General features: G+C 39.4%; 4 protein-coding genes across 4 annotated transcripts in view; 2 read left to right on the top strand and 2 right to left on the bottom strand.

Annotated features, from left to right (window-relative positions):
- Positions 1-341: 341 nt before the first annotated feature.
- On the bottom strand, positions 342-3,718 carry LOC149618409 (uncharacterized). The gene is made up of 11 exons (XM_089855436.1): positions 3,531-3,718; positions 3,369-3,400; positions 3,198-3,291; positions 3,034-3,131; positions 2,877-2,964; positions 2,727-2,801; positions 2,577-2,658; positions 2,316-2,401; positions 2,057-2,233; positions 666-1,166; positions 342-522 (listed from the first exon to the last, which is right to left on the bottom strand). Exons 1-11 carry the CDS (start codon positions 3,592-3,594, stop codon positions 407-409), a joined length of 1,413 nt encoding a protein of 470 aa, XP_089711562.1. The 5' UTR covers positions 3,595-3,718; the 3' UTR covers positions 342-406.
- A 257-nt stretch (positions 3,719-3,975) lies between these two features.
- LOC149618410 (TD and POZ domain-containing protein 3-like) lies at positions 3,976-6,685 on the top strand. Its single transcript, XM_089855437.1, has 2 exons — positions 3,976-4,158; positions 5,093-6,685. Exon 2 carries the CDS (start codon positions 5,222-5,224, stop codon positions 6,296-6,298), a length of 1,077 nt encoding a protein of 358 aa, XP_089711563.1. The 5' UTR covers positions 3,976-4,158; positions 5,093-5,221; the 3' UTR covers positions 6,299-6,685.
- Positions 6,686-6,785: 100 nt separating this feature from the next.
- PGAP1 (GPI inositol-deacylase) overlaps positions 6,786-18,149 on the top strand; it is a 116,517-nt gene continuing 105,153 nt past the window's right edge. The window contains exon 1 of the mRNA XM_089854938.1: positions 6,786-7,182. The gene's annotated coding sequence lies outside the window, so the exon portion shown is untranslated. The remainder of the gene's footprint in view (positions 7,183-18,149) is intronic.
- The window catches only part of LOC149618412 (organic cation transporter protein-like), a 42,902-nt gene continuing 32,775 nt past the window's right edge, over positions 8,023-18,149 (bottom strand). Inside the window, exons 7-9 of the mRNA XM_089855748.1 lie at positions 9,627-9,841; positions 8,320-8,501; positions 8,023-8,211 (exon numbers count right to left, since the gene is read on the bottom strand). Coding sequence (XP_089711874.1) covers positions 8,023-8,211; positions 8,320-8,501; positions 9,627-9,841 — 586 coding nt within the window. The remainder of the gene's footprint in view (positions 8,212-8,319; positions 8,502-9,626; positions 9,842-18,149) is intronic.

Genomic DNA, 18,149 nt, shown 5'->3' on the forward strand with positions numbered 1-18,149 from the left:
TTCAATGGGGCTGAAAATAAGAAATGCTAAATTCAATATGGAGTAAATAAAAATTTGTTTCTGCGCATTAATTATTAAAACCAACTATATTTAAATTCGGTAATGGTGATTTTTATTTATACATTTGACTTTTTAACATAAAATGGTTTACAATTTTAATTATGAAAGTCACTATATCAGTTTGCGTCATTAAGAGCGTGATCGAGTTGGCTATATTTTGACTGCAGAAATCATTTTCGGAGGGCTGAAAATAAGCAATGAAATCTTCGGTACATCGGAGAAAATTCATGGGAAAATTAAAACTTAGTTTTTCAAAAGCTTAATTAATAAAACCAAACATATTTAAATACATTAATGGCGATCTTTATTTATACAATGAATTTTTGACCAAAAAATTTTTAACATGCTAAATGAGTCCTTGCATTTCTTTCATGAACTGTTCGTAAGTGTCATCTTTAGTCGGTGCTGAAACAGCAGCTGAACTTCTAGCTGATGATAACATTGGATCTTTACTCTCACCAACTGAAAAACAAAAAGAAAAAACATTGAATTAGTCAGAAATATCATGGTCATTATAATTATTTCCTAAGCCTTGGCGTTGAACCCAACCAAGGCTTAACGACTAAAGTAGCAAAAGTACTCTTTAAAATTAAAATTAAGCTTACTAGTTCCAGTTTTGGTTCCACTTTTCTTCAACTTATCCTCTCGCTTAATCCTAAGTGTCGTAGGCATGAATTTGGTCAACTCCTGACTCAAACTCCTCAACTGCGGTTTTGCTTCAATAATGGACCTCTTGTCATCATCGCGTTCTCCGGAACCGGAACCAGATTTCTGTCGATTTTGAATCAAATTTGGTGGTGCACTAACCACATTTGACAAAGGATTATTTGATTTCGGGCCTTGGTGCATTTGTTGCTGCATCATGTGAGACATATTTTGGGAGAGATTATGCGGCCTCATCAACCTCGGAGGTGGCATACCGGGCGGTGGACCGGGAGGTAGTCTAATAGGCATTCCAACACGAGGTGGTAAACCAGGAGGTGGGCCTGGTGGTAAACCTGGTCTGGATGGTAAAGCCATACCAGGTGGACCAATACGTGACGCGTTTAAACCAGTACGCATTGGAGGTGGTCTAAACATAATTGGAGGTGGTCCAGGTGGCGGTACTGTAAAAAATTCAATGGAAATATATTAAGAAATTCTTTGTAAATTCAATTAAACTTTAAGCCTTGGTCAATAGATCACGAAAAAACGGTTTAATACATGGATCCTCTTGCTCAGATTAGTTAAGATTAAAAATTTTAAAGGAGTTACAATGGGAATTGAATTAAAACTTAACCCTTGGTCAAATAGATTGCTTAACCTTAACCCTTGGTCAAATAGATTGCTTAACCTTAACCCTCGGTCAAATAGATTGCTTAACCTTAAACCTCGGTCAAATAGATTGCTTAACCTTAAACCTCGGTCAAATAGATTGCTTAACCTTATGCCTCGGTCAAATAGATTGCTTAACCTTGTGCCTTGGTCAAATAGATTGCTTAACCTTGTGCCTTGGTCAAATAGATTGCTTAACCTTGTGCCTTGGTCAAATAGATTGCTTAACCTTATGCCTTGGTCAAATAGATTGCTTAACCTTGTGCCTTGGTCAAATAGATTGCTTAACCTTATGCCTTGGTCAAATAGATTGCTTAACCTTAACCCTTGGTCAAATAGATTGCTTAACCTTATGCCTTGGTCAAATAGATTGCTTAACCTTAACCCTTGGTCAAATAGATTGCTTAACCTTATGCCTTGGTCAAATAGATTGCTTAACCTTATGCCTTGGTCAAATAGATTGCTTAACCTTATGCCTTGGTCAAATAGATTGCTTAACCTTATGCCTTGGTCAAATAGATTGCTTAACCTTATGCCTTGGTCAAATAGATTGCTTAACCTTATGCCTTGGTCAAATAGATTGCTTAACCTTAACCCTTGGTCAAATAGATCGCAAAAACCAAGTATATGCCTTACCATCTTGTTTAGTAACGTTAATAACAGCTTATAATATGATACTTACAAGGCGGCAAACCGGGTGGCGGTCCAGGTGGTAATTGTGGTACTGGAATATCAGAAGTTGCAAGCTTATCATCCTTTTCCTTGTCATCCGATTTCGACTTATCAGTTGGTTCATCAGCAAAACGAATTCGTCTAGTTTTAGATGATTTTTCAGTACCCAAGGCATCAACAGCCGATTCTGAAAAGATGAATCATTTTGTTTTTTTTTTAAGTTTCCCACAAATAAAAAGTTCCTTTAAATGGTTAATTTAATTACTTACCGAGTGTGGCATAAATATCATCATCTTCATCATCAGATAATGCAGGTGGAGGACCAACAGGAACTCCAGGTGGTTTTCGAACACCACTAAAAGATAATTAATGGAAAAGATCTCATTATTAAGACCAATTAAATGAAAATTTTCTCGGAATAAGAGATCATTTATTTATTTTTCAATATTTTTCCGTTTTATATTTAGAAAAAACTTTTCTTTTAAGGTATAATGTCATGTTACCTAAACATTTCCTTTAACGCTACTTACATATAAAGTGCTGGCTTCTTCAAAATCGAATGCATATTAACTTCATCAGGCATTTCACTTGGTAAAGGAATTTGCGCTGGATCTGAAGATTAAAAATAAGTAACTATTAAATTTGAAGTATGTGAATTAATATTAATAGTTAATACTTACTAATATTGTCACTCATTGGGGCATCGGGGAGCGGGATTTGATCAACGGAAACCTGTTGAGCAAATTTGACGGACTCTGAAAGAGGTTTAAGATTAATAATGAATAGTAATAGTCATTAAAAAAATAAATGTATTAATTAAAAATACCAACCATAAAATCTTATAAGTTGTTGTCGCCTCTTTTCATATTCTAATTCCATTCTTTTTAATTCCTCCCATCGTGTATGGTCTTCTTTAAACTTGAAAATTTCACGTTTATTTTATTATTTTAACGAAATTTTTGGATTAATTCGATGGTAAATACTTACGTAAAGTCTCATAACACGATTCCAAGTATCTTTTAACTTCTTTCGTTTGTCTTTTAAGACCTTTTCATTTAACGGTGGTGGACAGGTTACGTTAAATTCTAAAATATAGACTTTATTTAGTAAGATTGGGTGGGTTTTAAGGGCATAAAAACGATTTAACATACCCATTTGGTCAATTTTTTCCAAGTCTTGGATGAGTTGATTCGGGTCCTTGCCTTTCAAAACAGCAGCGCGAACCATTTGCCGCTGTTTCTTGTTCTACTCAAGAACGACATAACAACGGCAACATACATTATAAAGCTGATAACAACGTTATTTATGTAATAATTGCCTACCTTTTTTAGTTCCCGTTTTCGAGCTTCTTTCCCTGTAAATTAATGTTGCGTTTTAATTAATTTAGCTAATTAAATTAAATATACTTAATTTAATTCCGGCATTGTTTTAGAAAATTAGAATTAGGCCAAGGCTTAACAAAAACAACATTAAAATTTACTTACTAGCTTGATCAGTTGGATTCATAAATTTACCACTTTTAGTGGTACTTATAGAGCGTCGTCCCATCTTGAATTAATATCGATTTAACGCGTTAAAATTAAATTTAAGTTAACTATGATCAAACTCAAAATTTCAGCAAAGGCTACCCAGCCTACTCTCTACATGAGAAGGAGTCCGCGGACGCGCCATCGGAGTCTCTTAAGCAGACGACATTACGTCGGTTTTAGGCAGGGCTCTACATAAGGATATTTTTTTAGTAGTCAGCCTGACTAGTGAGTGAGCCCCCCCTATCCCAATTTTTTTTAGTAGTCACTGACTAGTGAGACGCATGGTTTACGAATATTTGGGACATTTTTTATACTAGTCAAGTTGACTAGTGAACCCCCAGATTTCGATTTATTTTAGTAATCAAGGCATTTTTTTTAGTAGTCAAATGCCTTGACTAGTGCCTTATGTCATGCCCTGGTTTTACTTTGGGTTTGTGATTCTGCCACTCTGCCTGTGTGGTTTTGTGCCAGTTTAGCAATATTTTTATGTGGTATGACGACCAAATATTAACAATTTGATAGATTTTTGTCGGAAGAATGCTAAGAGATTATCTCCCACTTCAAAAGCATACCCTCTTTTAAGGTTTGATTGCATTTTCTGTTTAATTATCGTGTTGTAACGATAAGCCTTGCGAGGTGAATTTTTTTGGCTTATGTACGCGAATTCCATAGACTATATAGGACACTAAGTATACAGTCCTAGTCATAAGGCGGGGAATTTGAAAAAGAATAACATTATGATCTGTAGGGCGACAAACTTTTGACAAGATTATATTTTAGAAGCTTCCTATCCTATATTTGTTAAACCTTTGCTTTATCTTGTAAAACTACTATTGTTAACAATAGCTACTATGCCTATCACCATAAGTATATAAGATGTGTTCCATAAGTATGACTCTACCTATAGAGTAATGTCAGTTCTACGTATGCAAACGTCATACCCTTCTATCTCTTAGCTCAGTGTCATCCCCCCTACCAGGCGCGTACAGTATCCCCTCTTACAAAAGCGCGCCTAGAGGGAGGGATACACCGTCAACTCCCCTCTCTACCGACACTACTCTATATATAGTTTACAGGCATGAAGGATTCCTACCATTAACACATGGAGACCAAGCGACTTAGAGTGTAAAATCGTCTGCTATTTTACGCTCTAAGTTGCCTGGTCTCCTTGTGCAAATGGTATGAATCCTCCTTGCGTGTAAACTATGTATACTTCGTAATGCTAGAGAGTTACAACTCGAGCTAGTTCAAGAACGACAAGCGAGAATTGACCACACTCGGTTAATTTTGCAGTCCATCTTCTTATTTAGTCTGTACTAAGCCTTTGACAGCGCCTCACTAGGCGTCGCTTAATCTCGAATCTATGACCTACGTCACTTCATGACAAGCTCCAGTTTGTAACCACAAACAAACTTACGGAACACATCTTATAAACTTAGGCTATCACGTTTCGATAACAAACTTGAATAGATAAAACAACGCAAGAAGGGTGACTAGCTAAATAATCTTTACAAAAGGTTCAAAGTTCCTGATGGGAGAGATTCGCCAACCAAAAGTAAACGTTTCGAAAAGAGTCGTTCGAAACGTTGCTTTCAGTTTAGGAGCCAAGACAACAACAGTTTCGGTGCAATCTTCAACCAACAAAGATGCATGTCATGAGACAATCGAAATTCTACTTTTCGTACCGAAACAATGGTAAAAACGCCGGTATATCCTTTCACCTACCAGTCGCGAACGTCATTCAAAGCGACCCTTGGATCTTAACAATCACCACTTGCGTCGTCCCTAACCGACGAACTGACGCTGGTTACTCGACACTATGGCTTCACGGTTACTCCGTGTCGGGAGTCACCTACGGTAAAAGTGACTGTCTAGTCCGGGTCCTCGATGGCCAGATAGAGATCTTTAATTCCAAAGTCGAGTTAAGTAAACCTAAGTACGACGAGTTCCGGTTTCTTTTGTCGATCGCACCTGACGTGATCGAGATTACCATATCCGTGGCGTTTGGCGCTTGCTACGACATGAAACCTAAATCATGGTCCAACTTGAAGACCATGTTCGACCAGGGTTTGTTAACCGATTTAATCGTTCGTACCGAGGGTAAAGACTTTCGGTGCCACAAACTGGTCCTCGCGGCGGAATCGGAATATTTTATGACCATGTTCCGTACCAATATGTCCGAAAGTCAAGACAACGTCATTGATTGGCGAGGTGTCTTTGACTCAACCACGGTCGAAATATTGTTACATTTCCTTTATACTGGAAAGATACCCGCCCAAGAAATGAAAATGCCGGAGTGTTTGAGTTTATTAGAGGTGGCGCACTTGACGCTTTTAGAAGAATTGAAAAACGTTTGCGCCTTCATCTTGGGACAGATCGTCAGTGTCGATGACGTAGTTGAAGTTCTGGCTAGTGCCGAACTGTTTGACTTAGCGGAGTTGAAAGACTCGGCACTGAACTTTGTGATTACGAATTACGACGAGGTTGTCAAGACTGACGCGTGGAAGGAAGATCCTGAACGAAATCGACGTTGGTTTGCTGGGAGCATTTACGAGGTGTTAATTGCCCTAAATGGACTAAGTCAAAGCGTCAAGAATAGCCGTTTAACCGCGGAAGGTGTTGAAAGGCGACTGTTGCCCATGGATCCCATCGCGTATGTTAGACCAGTAGATGGTGTAGCGACTTCCGCCACTCCATCTTCATCAAGAGGTCCCAATCCCTAATCCCTAACCCCTGAGCCATTTAATGTTGAAACAATCTGTAACTGTGATGACATCGCAGTAATCCCCTTAAGAGTTAAAATAAAATAGTAAAGATGACGCTCTCTAACAAGATCTAATTGTAGAAAATTAAACTTTATTAATGTTCCGAAACTTTTGATTAAATTAATGTGCCATATTTTATAGGGTCTGGCAGCACTGAACAAAACTGAACATTTCTTTTATGGCGGCCATGTACCCTTTAACCCTTTCCTAGTTCATGAGTTCCTGTCATTTGTGTTTTTTTCGTTCTATGTTATTTATGTTTTGGAACAGGTCCTAAACTGTAATTACTAATTAGGTTTCAATTCGTTTATCATAATAAAATAAATTGTTTTAAATTAAAAATAATTGTTCGTAATTTCGTATTCCTTTAAGTACCGAATTTACAGCAGACAGCTTTTGATGAAAAGGTAGCCGAGTTTGGTTGGTTGGGGGGGGGGGGACAACATCCGGGAATTGGCGGTTGGAAGTCAAGTACACTCATTATGGAACTTAGAAGTTTTATATCCAATTAATATTAAAGTAATTCCAGTAATTCTTTTTAATTTTAATAAAAATTGCAAGCTAAGTAGTCGCGTAGTTCGATTTTATTAGTTAAGACACGGATGAAAGTATATAACTTTTGAAGAAAATACGATTTTGTGAATCTCTTTGTCTATTGTCTTTGAACGTTGCCTACGCTAAGCTTTGTTTGTAGCTTCTACGGGACAAGGCTTAACTGTTGTAGGATTTTCAAGTAAAATGGCGTTGGACTATATGCGTATTGACTGAGGTGCGTGAAATGCGCTTTTCTGATATTAAGGATAATGTAATTAAAGATTTTTGGAAGGAAAAACCATAATTTCGTAAGTACATTTTTGTCTTTTAAGTAATATTTTTGCATGGTGGTTTTATGCTATGAACGATATTCGACGCGATGTTCAATATATTCGAACTTTTGACTTTTCAACTGAACCCTGAACCCATAGTTCCATTTCGGGGCTAACACTATATGTCCATAAAAGTCCCTATTTTCCTACAAGGCCCCTAATTGATATTACGTCATTAAATCACCCTATAAGCCTAATTTCCTAGCTCAGTATTGAACATTAATGTTTCAATGCGTCATTTCTATAAAAAAACAAGTTGGGAAACCGAAATAAAACTCTCCGAGTCGAGACAAGGGTTATCTACCTACTTAATTTTTTGAATATGCAATTAACTATCGCTATATATTGATAAACAACTACGGGCCTTAAATTTTAAATATTGATTTATCTAAGAGTTATTAAGAGTTCCATCGACAACTCGATTGTTAATGTTTCTCCGTACTAAAGATACTATTATAACCACGAACTACTATATCTTAGTAGTGGATAATGACTGACTGTGACTGTTATTCAGTAGCAGTCGACCCTTTTATAGTTCGGGAAAGGTCAAAGGTTACACAGGGTGTTAATCCTCTATATAAACCTTACACCCCTGGAGTAGAAACTCAGGAGGTCCCTAAACTACTATGGAAGGTTACACTATAACTCATGGTTCTATCATATGCAATATAATATTAGATAGTTGTAGAATTCGGTAATACCTCTCCGTGACGTCATCGTCACATCGTGAAGTAATCAGGGTTAATATTAATTTTTATTAAAATACCAGTTACATTATCGTGTAAAAATATTCTTTGATTCAGTTCAAAACTTTTATCATAAATCAGTTCCATTGTCTCTTGAAACTGGCACTAACTCCGATTCCTGTCCTATATGTTCTCCTTGTAATAGCGTATCAGCCAATGGCGTTCCCCGAGTTTCGGGTAACCAATATACAGTTACCCCCGAAACGATACCCATAATTCCAAAAATGCCCATGACACCTGCGAGACCAATAACTTCCTCCTGTGGAAGAAACATCATTGAACTACTAGAGAAGGTCACACTTCTTCAGTATTATCCCCTTCTGCTTATATAGATTTGAAAAATAGACCAAAATGATTATAGGCTTACAAGTTCTCTGACGAACGGCGCGATTGTCGCTGAGATTCGTGCGCAAGTTGAACAGGTACCCAATCCAATTCCCCTAACCGCAGTTGGAAATGCTTCCGTCGTGTAGGGATACGCTAAGGCGAATGAAGACGCGATGCAAAACTTTCCCAGTACAGTTAATGTCACGACTAACCAGTAAATATCTGCAAAATAAGTTGAATTCAAATGGTCTTTGTTGGCTCATGATGATGATGAGAAATCAGGGATACTAGATGGATTAAAGGCCGACTTCCAACGAAAATGGTTCTAGCGCACTGAAAACCGAGCATCGAGACTATAACAATGAAGCGACATGCCGATTATCGAATTCCCGCTAGGTAAACAGTTGGAAGGGTTCTAATTCTAACTAACTGAAAGCCGTGCAATGTGGTTCTAGCGAACAGAAGATAAACAATAGAAATCGTTTTTCCTCCCAAATTTTTGCTTTCCTCTGAAGGAAATGCTCTATTGCGTATCTTCAAGAGAAAATAGAAGAGAGTATTTTTAGCTTCGCTAAGGCATCGCGCCTTGTTTGAGGGGCTCCCGAGAATCTTTCCCCTCTTTAAATTGAGGAGCCAATCAGAGCTTTCAAATGAGTGATTTTTTTTTGGACGATTTGCATGACGTAGTTCCGCTGCAAAGGCTCATGGGTTGGGAAAAGAGCGAGATAGAGAGGAAAAAAATCTTCCTCTATTTTCTCTTGGTATCTTCAGTTCGCTAAGACCACATAGCACGGTTTTCAGTTAGCTAGAAGCCTTCCAACTTTTGACCCAGCGGGGCTTCGAAAATCGGCACTGTCGCTTCATTGTTATAGTCTCGACGATGCTCGGTTTTCAGTGCGCTAGAACCCTTTTCGCTGGAAGTCGGCCTTTAAGACCCTTTTTGTTGGAAGTCGGCCTTTAAGACCCTTTTTGTTGGAAGTCGGCCTTTAAGACCCTTTTTGTTGGAAGTCGGCCTTTAAGACCCTTTTCGTTGGAAGTCGGCCTTTAAGAGGGATTCGAAGCGTGTTTGAAGAGAGATTGAAATTGTGTAAGCAGGGAGGAGAGACTCGACTATTTTCTTAATAAAAAGACAGGGCGTTACGCGATTGGTCGGAGGTCCTTATTTAAAATTATCCTTAAAATCTGAACCTAATTTGAATTTTAAAATCATTCGGAAGTATTTCCTGAATGTTTCACTATGCAGACTGGTCTTATAATTAGTAGAAGAATCGATAAAAATCACTTGATTTTCTACTTCACCATCCCTCGTAAAACATCTAGTATCCCTGGAAAAATACTCACTCTCACTTGTTGGTATAAGTCCAACTAATCCGGTAAAAACACCGGCCAAACCCATGATTATCCCGAGTGGCCATTTTCGACCACCCCGTCTGAGTATTAACGCGAATATAATGTAAGCTGGAAACTCCACAACTCCAAATAAGAAAAAGTTCAGGTAATAATCACTGCCAAAGATGCCAGCGTTCTGCGAGATTCCGTAGTAAACGAAGCCATTTACGAACCTGGGAATAAATGGCAAACATTAAATTCTAGACACTTGGAAGCTTAATTGAAGCCTTTTTTAGCCACATCGTAGTATACAATAGGCTATTAGATTGACCCGAGCAGTAGTAGTTGTAGTAGTAGTAGTAGTAGTAGTAGTGGCCGGGGTTGTCGCTTTCGTTGTCGTTAGATTTTTAGCTTAAAAGGAACTCGATAGTACCTCAACCCACCCACAGGGGTAACTGAGCTCGGTTAGAGATTTCATTTTAATTAAAATATTTCTTTGTCACGGTCGGGATTCGAACCCGGGTCCCACGCGCAGCAGCAAGACACTCTACCACTCTACCACTATACCATCAATGCTTCAGATAAACAGCGAGTTTTCTTCCTTTAATTCAACTCTGGAGGGTCGGGAATGAGGGCGGGCCCTATTTATTTTTGGGGTCGGATACTTTTGAATTTGTGTCTTTTGGTCTTTACATTTCTTTTCTTTTTATGTATGTGCTAATTAAATAGATAAGGATGTGGCTTCTATTAAGGCACACCACTACACCACAGACATTGGTGGTCGAGCACACAGGGTCGAGTAATTAAGGAAAACGTAAACAATCAAACTCCTTTATAGGAATTGCATTAGACTATACTTTGCAGGCTCGTAACTCTGTTTCTACTAGAGACACGGGGATGTCCTTTCGATATGTTATAGTGCAATTTGTCCCCCATGTAACCATACTAGAAACTTTGGGCTACGACAAACAGGGGCCAAGTAATTAAGAAAAACGTAAACAATGAAACCCCTCCATAGGAATAGCATTAGACCCAACTTTGGAGGCTCGTAACTCTGGTTCTACCAGAGATACGGGAATGTAAATAATGTCACCTTGACTTAAATGTTCGGATAATTATAAAGGTCTTTAGATATCCCAAGCAAAAAAAAAAGAAAGAAAAAACATCGCGGTTTCGAACCTATGGCCTTAAGGGTGTGAGGCGGATGTGTTAACCACTAAACTACAGATATGTTATTATTGGTGACCGAGAAAACAGGCTGAGTAATTAAGGAAAACGTGTTTAAACAAACCTTGCCATAGGAATAGCTTTAGGCTATACTTTGCAGGCTCGTAACTCTGTTTCTACTAGAGATACGGGGATGTCCTTTGGCTATGTTATAGTACAATTTGTCCCCCATCTAACCATACTAAAAACGTAGGGCTACGACAAACAGGGGCCGAGTAATTAAGCAAAACGTAAACAATCAAACCCCTCCATAGGAATAGCTTTAGACCATACTTTGCAGGCTCGTAACTCTGTTTCTACTAGAGACAAGGGGATGTCCTTGAGATATGTAATAGTGCAATTTGTCCCCCATCTAACCATACTAAAAAATTAGGGATACGACAAACAGGTGCCGAGTAATTATGCAAAACGTAAACAAACAACCCCGTCCGTCGAATAGCATTACACTAAGTTCTGGAGGCTCGTAACTCTGGTTCTACCAGAGAATGAGATACGGGAATGTAAATAATGTCACCTTGACACAAGTGTTCGGATAATTATAAAGGTCTTTGCATATCCCAAGCCAAAAAAAAAAAAAAAAAGAAAAAAAAACTTCGCGGGTTCGATCCTGTGGCCTTCCGGGTGTGAGGCGGATGTGTTAACAACTACACTACAGATTTGTGCTTGTTGGTTATCAAGAAAACAGGCAGAGTAATTAAGGAAATGTAAACAATCAAACCCCGCCATAGGAATAGCATTAGACCCAATTTTGGAGGCTCGTAACTCTGGTTCTAGTAGAGATACGGGGATGTCCTTTGAGCAAGTTATAGTGCTATTTGTCCCCCATCTAACCATACTTAAAACTTTGGGCCACAACAAACACGGGCCAAGTAATTAAGCAAAACGTAAACAAACAACCCCTCCATAGGAATAGCTTTAGACCCAACTTTGAAGGCTCGTAACTCTGGTTCTAGTAGAGATACGGGGATGTCCTTTGAGCAAGTTATAGTGCTATTTGTCCCCCATCTAACCATACTAAAAACTTTGGGCTACGACAAACAGGGGCCAAGTAATTAAGCAAAACGTAAACAAACAACCCCTCCATAGGAATAGCTTTAGACCCAACTTTGGAGGCTCGTAACTCTGGTTCTAGTAGAGATACGGGGATGTCCTTTGAGTATGTTTTCGTCCAATTTGTCCCCCAACCTACTATACCAAAGGTTTGGGGCTGCGTCAAACTGGGGCCGAAAAATTAAGCGAAATATTCAAAAACATGCCATAGAAATAGCGTCACACCCAACTTTAGAGACTCGTAACTCTGGTTCTACTAGACATAGGGGGATGTCCTTTGAGTATTTTATGGTCCAATTTGTCCCCCATCCTACTATACCAAAGGTTAGGGGTTGCGTCAAACAGGGGCCGAGTAATTAAGGGAAATGTTCAAAAACAAGCCATAGAAATAGCGTCACACCCAACTTTAGAGGCTCGTAACTCTGGTTCTACTAGACATGGGGGGATGTCCTTTGAGTATGTTATAGTCCTATTTGTCCCCCATCCAACCATACTAAGAACATATGGCTACGACAAACAGGGGCCGAGATATTAAGCAAAATGTTCGTCAACGTATGGTATCGTCTCACTTATTGTTATTATATTACTTATGATTTTAACACTGAACTTTGTAGGCTCATAACTCTCGTTCTATAAGGGATACGGGGATCTCCTTTGGATATGTTATAGTACTCTTTGCTCCCCATACAAGGATACTTTAAACTTGAGGCTACCTCAATATCGTCGTCAACTTATTTTTTGTCTCACTTATTGTTAGGAGGTTACTTTTGATTTTTGAAAATAAACTTTGCAGGCTCGTAACTCTTTTTCTACTAGAGATACGGGGATGTCCTTTGAGTATGTTATAGCCCAATTTGTCCCCCACCTAACCATACTAAAAACTTTGGGCTACGACAAACAGGGGCCGAGTACTTAAGCAAAACGTAATGAAACAAACCCCTCCATAGGAAATGCAATAAACTTAATTTTGGGGGCTCGGAACTCTGGTTCTACCAGAGATACGGGGATGTAAATAATGTGACCTTGACACAAATGTTCGGATAATTATAAAGGTCTTTACACATCCCAAGCGAAAAAAAAAAAAAACTTCCCGGTTTCGAACCTGTGGCCTTCCGGGAGTGAGGCGGATGTGTTAACCACTACACTACAGATATGATTTTATGGGTGACCGAGAATACAAGTCCGAGTAATTAAGGAAAATGTAAACAAACAACTCCTTCCTTAGGAATAGCATTAGACCCAACTTTGGAGACTCGTAACTCTGGTTCTAGTAGAGATACGGCGATGTCCTTTGAGTATGTTATAGTGCAATTTGTCCCCCATCTAACCATACTAAAAACGTAGGCCTACGACAAACATGGGCCAAGTAATTAAGCAAAACGTAAACAAACAACCCCTCCATAGGAAAAGCGTTTGACCCAATTTTGGAGGCTCGTAACTCTGGTTCTAGTAGAGATACCGGGATGTACTTTGAGTAAGTTATAGTGCAATTTGTCCCCCATCTAACCATACTAAAAACTTTGGGCTACGATAAACATGGGCCAAGTAATTAAGCAAAACGTAAACGAACAACCCCTCCATAGGAAAAGCATTTGACCCAATTTTGGAGGCTCGTAACTCTGGTTCTAGTAGAGATACGGGGATGTCCTTTGAGCAAGTTATAGTGCTATTTGTCCCCCATCTAACCATACTATAAACTTTGGGCTACGACAAACAGGGGCCAAGTAATTAAGCAAAACGTAAACAAACAACCCCTCCATAGGAATAGCTTTAGACCCAACTTTGGAGGCTCGTAACTCTGGTTCTAGTAGAGATACGGGGATGTCCTTTGAGCAAGTTATAGTGCTATTTGTCCCCCATCTAACCATACTAAAAACTTTGGGCTACGACAAACAGGGGCCAAGTAATTAAGCAAAACGTAAACAAACAACCCCTCCATAGGAATAGCATTAGACCCAACTTTGGAGGCTCGTAACTCTGGTTCTACCAGAGATACGGGAATGTAAATAATGTCACCTTGACTTAAATGTTCGGATAATTTTAAAGGTCTTTAGATATCCCAAGCAAAAAAAAAAGAAAAAAAAAAACATCGCGGTTTCGAACCTATGGCCTTCCGGGTGTAAGGCGGATGTGTTAACCACTACACTACAGATTTGTTCTTATTGGTGACCCAGAAAACAGCTGAGTAATTAAGGAAAACGTAAACAATCAAACCCCGCCATAGGAATAGCATTAGACCCAATTTTGGAGGCTCGCAACTCTGGTTCTAGTAGAGGTACGGGGGTGTCCTTTGAGTAAGTTATAGTGCAATTTGTCCCCCATCTAACCATACTAAAATCTTTGGGCTACGACAAACATGGGCCAAGTAATTAAGCAAAACGTAAACGAACAACCCCTCCATAGGAAAAGCATTTGACCCAATATTGGAGGCTCGTAACTCTGGTTCTAGTTGAGATACGGGGATGTCCTTTGGCTATGTTATAGTACAATTTGTCCCCCATCTAACCATACTAAAAACGTAGGGCTACGACAAACAGGGGCCGAGTAATTAAGCAAAACGTAAACAATCAAACCCCTCCATAGGAATAGCTTTAGACCCAACTTTGCAGGCTCGTAACTCTGTTTCTACTAGAGACAAGGGGATGTCCTTTGGATATGTAATAGTGCAATTTGTCCCCCATCTAACCATACAAAAAACTTAGGGATACGACAAACCGGTGCCGAGTAATTATGCAAAACGTAAACAAACAACCCCGTCCGTCGAATAGCATTACACTAAATTCTGGAGGCTCGTAACTCTGATTCTACCAGAGAATGAGATACGGGAATGTAAATAATGTCACCTTGACACAAGTGTTCGGATAATTATAAAGGTCTTTACATATCCCAAGCAAAAAAAAAAAAAAGAAAAAAAAAACTTCGCGGTTTAGATCCTGTGGCCTTCCGGGTGTGAGGCGGATGTGTTAACCACTACACTACAGATTTGTGCTTGTTGGTTATCAAGAAAACAGGCAGAGTAATTAAGGAAATGTAAACAATCAAACCCCGCCATAGGAATAGCATTAGACCCAATTTTGGAGGCTCGTAACTCTGGTTCTAGTAGAGATACGGGGATGTCCTTTGAGCAAGTTATAGTGCTATTTGTCCCCCATCTAACCATACTAAAAACTTTGGGCCACAACAAACACGGGCCAAGTAATTAAGCAAAACGTAAACAAACAACCCCTCCATAGGAATAGCTTTAGACCCAACTTTGGAGGCTCGTAACTCTGGTTCTAGTAGAGATACGGGGATGTCCTTTGAGCAAGTTATAGTGCTATTTGTCCCCCATCTAACCATACTAAAAACTTTGGGCTACGACAAACAGGGGCCAAGAAATTGAGCAAAACGTAAACAAACAACCCCTCCATAGGAATAGCTTTAGACCCAACTTTGGAGGCTCGTAACTCTGGTTCTAGTAGAGATACGGGGATGTCCTTTGAGTATGTTTTCGTCCAATTTGTCCCCCATCCTACTATACCAAAGGTTTGGGGCTGCGTCAAACTGGGGCCGAAAAATTAAGCGAAATATTCAAAAACATGCCATAGAAATAGCGTCACACCCAACTTTAGAGACTCGTAACTCTGGTTCTACTAGACATAGGGGGATGTCCTTTGAGTATTTTATGGTCCAATTTGTCCCCCATCCTACTATACCAAAGGTTAGGGGTTGCGTCAAACAGGGGCCGAGTAATTAAGGGAAATGTTCAAAAACAAGCCATAGAAATAGCGTCACACCCAACTTTAGAGACTCGTAACTCTGGTTCTACTAGACATAGGGGGATGTCCTTTGAGTATTTTATGGTCCAATTTGTCCCCCATCCTACTATACCAAAGGTTAGGGGTTGCGTCAAACAGGGGCCGAGTAATTAAGGGAAATGTTCAAAAACAAGCCATAGAAATAGCGTCACACCCAACTTTAGAGGCTCGTAACTCTGGTTCTACTAGACATGGGGGGATGTCCTTTGAGTATGTTATAGTCCTATTTGTCCCCCATCCAACCATACTAAGAACATATGGCTACGACAAACAGGGGCCGAGATATTAAGCAAAATGTTCGTCAACGTATGGTATCGTCTCACTTATTGTTATTATATTACTTATGATTTTAACACTGAACTTTGTAGGCTCATAACTCTCGTTCTATAAGGGATACGGGGATCTCCTTTGGATATGTTATAGTACTCTTTGCTCCCCATAAAAGGATACTTTAAACTTGAGGCTACCTCAATATCGTCGTCAACTTATTTTTTGTCTCACTTATTGTTAGGAGGTTACTTTTGATTTTTGAAAATAAACTTTGCAGGCTCGTAACTCTTTTTCTACTAGAGATACGGGGATGTCCTTTGAGTATGTTATAGCCCAATTTGTCCCCCACCTAACCATACTAAAAACTTTGGGCTACGACAAACAGGGGCCAAGTAATTAAGCAAAACGTAAACAAACAACCCCTCCATAGGAATAGCATTAGACCCAACTTTGGAGGCTCGTAACTCTGGTTCTACCAGAGATACGGGAATGTAAATAATGTCACCTTGACTTAAATGTTCGGATAATTTTAAAGGTCTTTAGATATCCCAAGCAAAAAAAAGAAAAAAAAAACATCTCGGTTTCGAACCTATGGCCTTCCGGGTGTAAGGCGGATGTGTTAACCACTACACTACAGATTTGTTCTTATTGGTGACCCAGAAAACAGGATGAGTAATTAAGGAAAACGTAAACAATCAAACCCCGCCATAGGAATAGCATTAGACCCAATTTTGGAGGCTCGTAACTCTGGTTCTAGTAGAGATACGGGGATGTCCTTTGAGTAAGTTATAGTGCAATTTGTCCCCCATCTAACCATACTAAAATCTTTGGGCTACGACAAACATGGGCCAAGTAATTAAGCAAAACGTAAACGAACAACCCCTCCATAGGAAAAGCATTTGACCCAATATTGGAGGCTCGTAACTCTGGTTCTAGTTGAGATACGGGGATGTCCTTTGGCTATGTTATAGTACAATTTGTCCCCCATCTAACCATACTAAAAACGTAGGGCTACGACAAACAGGGGCCGAGTAATTAAGCAAAACGTAAACAATCAAACCCCTCCATAGGAATAGCTTTAGACCATACTTTGCAGGCTCGTAACTCTGTTTCTACTAGAGACAAGGGGATGTCCTTTGGATATGTAATAGTGCAATTTGTGCCCCATCTAACCATACAAAAAACTTAGGGATACGACAAACCGGTGCCGAGTAATTATGCAAAACGTAAACAAACAACCCCGTCCGTCGAATAGCATTACACTAAATTCTGGAGGCTCGTAACTCTGATTCTACCAGAGAATGAGATACGGGAATGTAAATAATGTCACCTTGACACAAGCGTTCGGATAATTATAAAGGTCTTTACATATCCCAAGCAAAAAAAAAAAAAAAAAGAAAAAAAAACTTCGCGGTTTCGATCCTGTGGCCTTCCGGGTGTGAGGCGGATGTGTTAACAACTACACTACAGATTTGTGCTTGTTGGTTATCAAGAAAACAGGCAGAGTAATTAAGGATATGTAAACAATCAAACCCCGCCATAGGAATAGCATTAGACCCAATTTTGGAGGCTCGTAACTCTGGTTCTAGTAGAGATACGGGGATGTCCTTTGAGCAAGTTATAGTGCTATTTGTCCCCCATCTAACCATACTAAAAACTTTGGGCTACGACAAACAGGGGCCAAGTAATTAAGCAAAACGTAAACAAACAACCCCTCCATAGGAATAGCATTAGACCCAACTTTGGAGGCTCGTAACTCTGGTTCTACCAGAGATACGGGAATGTAAATAATGTCACCTTGACACAAGTGTTCGGATAATTATAAAGGTCTTTACATATCCCAAGCAAAAAAAAAAAAAGAAAAAAAAACTTCGCGGTTTCGATCCTGTGGCCTTCCGGGTGTGAGGCGGATGTGTTAACCACTACACTACAGATTTGTGCTTGTTCGTTATCAAGAAAACAGGGTGAGTAATTAAGGAAATGTAAACAACCAAACCCCGCCATAGGATTAGCATTAGACCCAATTTTGGAGGCTCGTAACTCTGGTTCTAGTAGAGATACGGGGATGTCCTTTGAGCAAGTTATAGTGCTATTTGTCCCCCATCTAACCATACTAAAAACTTTGGGCCACAACAAACAGGGGCCAAGTAATTAAGCAAATCGTAAACAAACAACCCCTCCATAGGAATAGCTTTAG

This window comes from Phalangium opilio, unplaced genomic scaffold (assembly GCF_054372755.1).
Source record: "Phalangium opilio isolate 3A_F unplaced genomic scaffold, DU_Popi_V2 ptg000209l_1, whole genome shotgun sequence".
In the NCBI taxonomy this organism is placed as follows: domain Eukaryota; kingdom Metazoa; phylum Arthropoda; class Arachnida; order Opiliones; family Phalangiidae; genus Phalangium; species Phalangium opilio.

Bases quoted from the DNA above. Each gene is read 5' to 3' on its own strand.
- LOC149618409 (XM_089855436.1), bottom strand. From the start codon at position 3,594: ATGGGACGACGCTCTATAAGTACCACTAAAAGTGGTAAATTTATGAAT. The intron at 3,132-3,197 runs GTATGTTAAATC...TCTATATTTTAG, and splicing joins GGAAAAAATTGACCAAATGG to AATTTAACGTAACCTGTCCA. The intron at 2,965-3,033 runs GTAAGTATTTAC...GAAATTTTCAAG, and splicing joins ATCGTGTTATGAGACTTTAC to TTTAAAGAAGACCATACACG.
- LOC149618410 (XM_089855437.1), top strand. From the start codon at position 5,222: ATGCATGTCATGAGACAATCGAAATTCTACTTTTCGTACCGAAACAAT.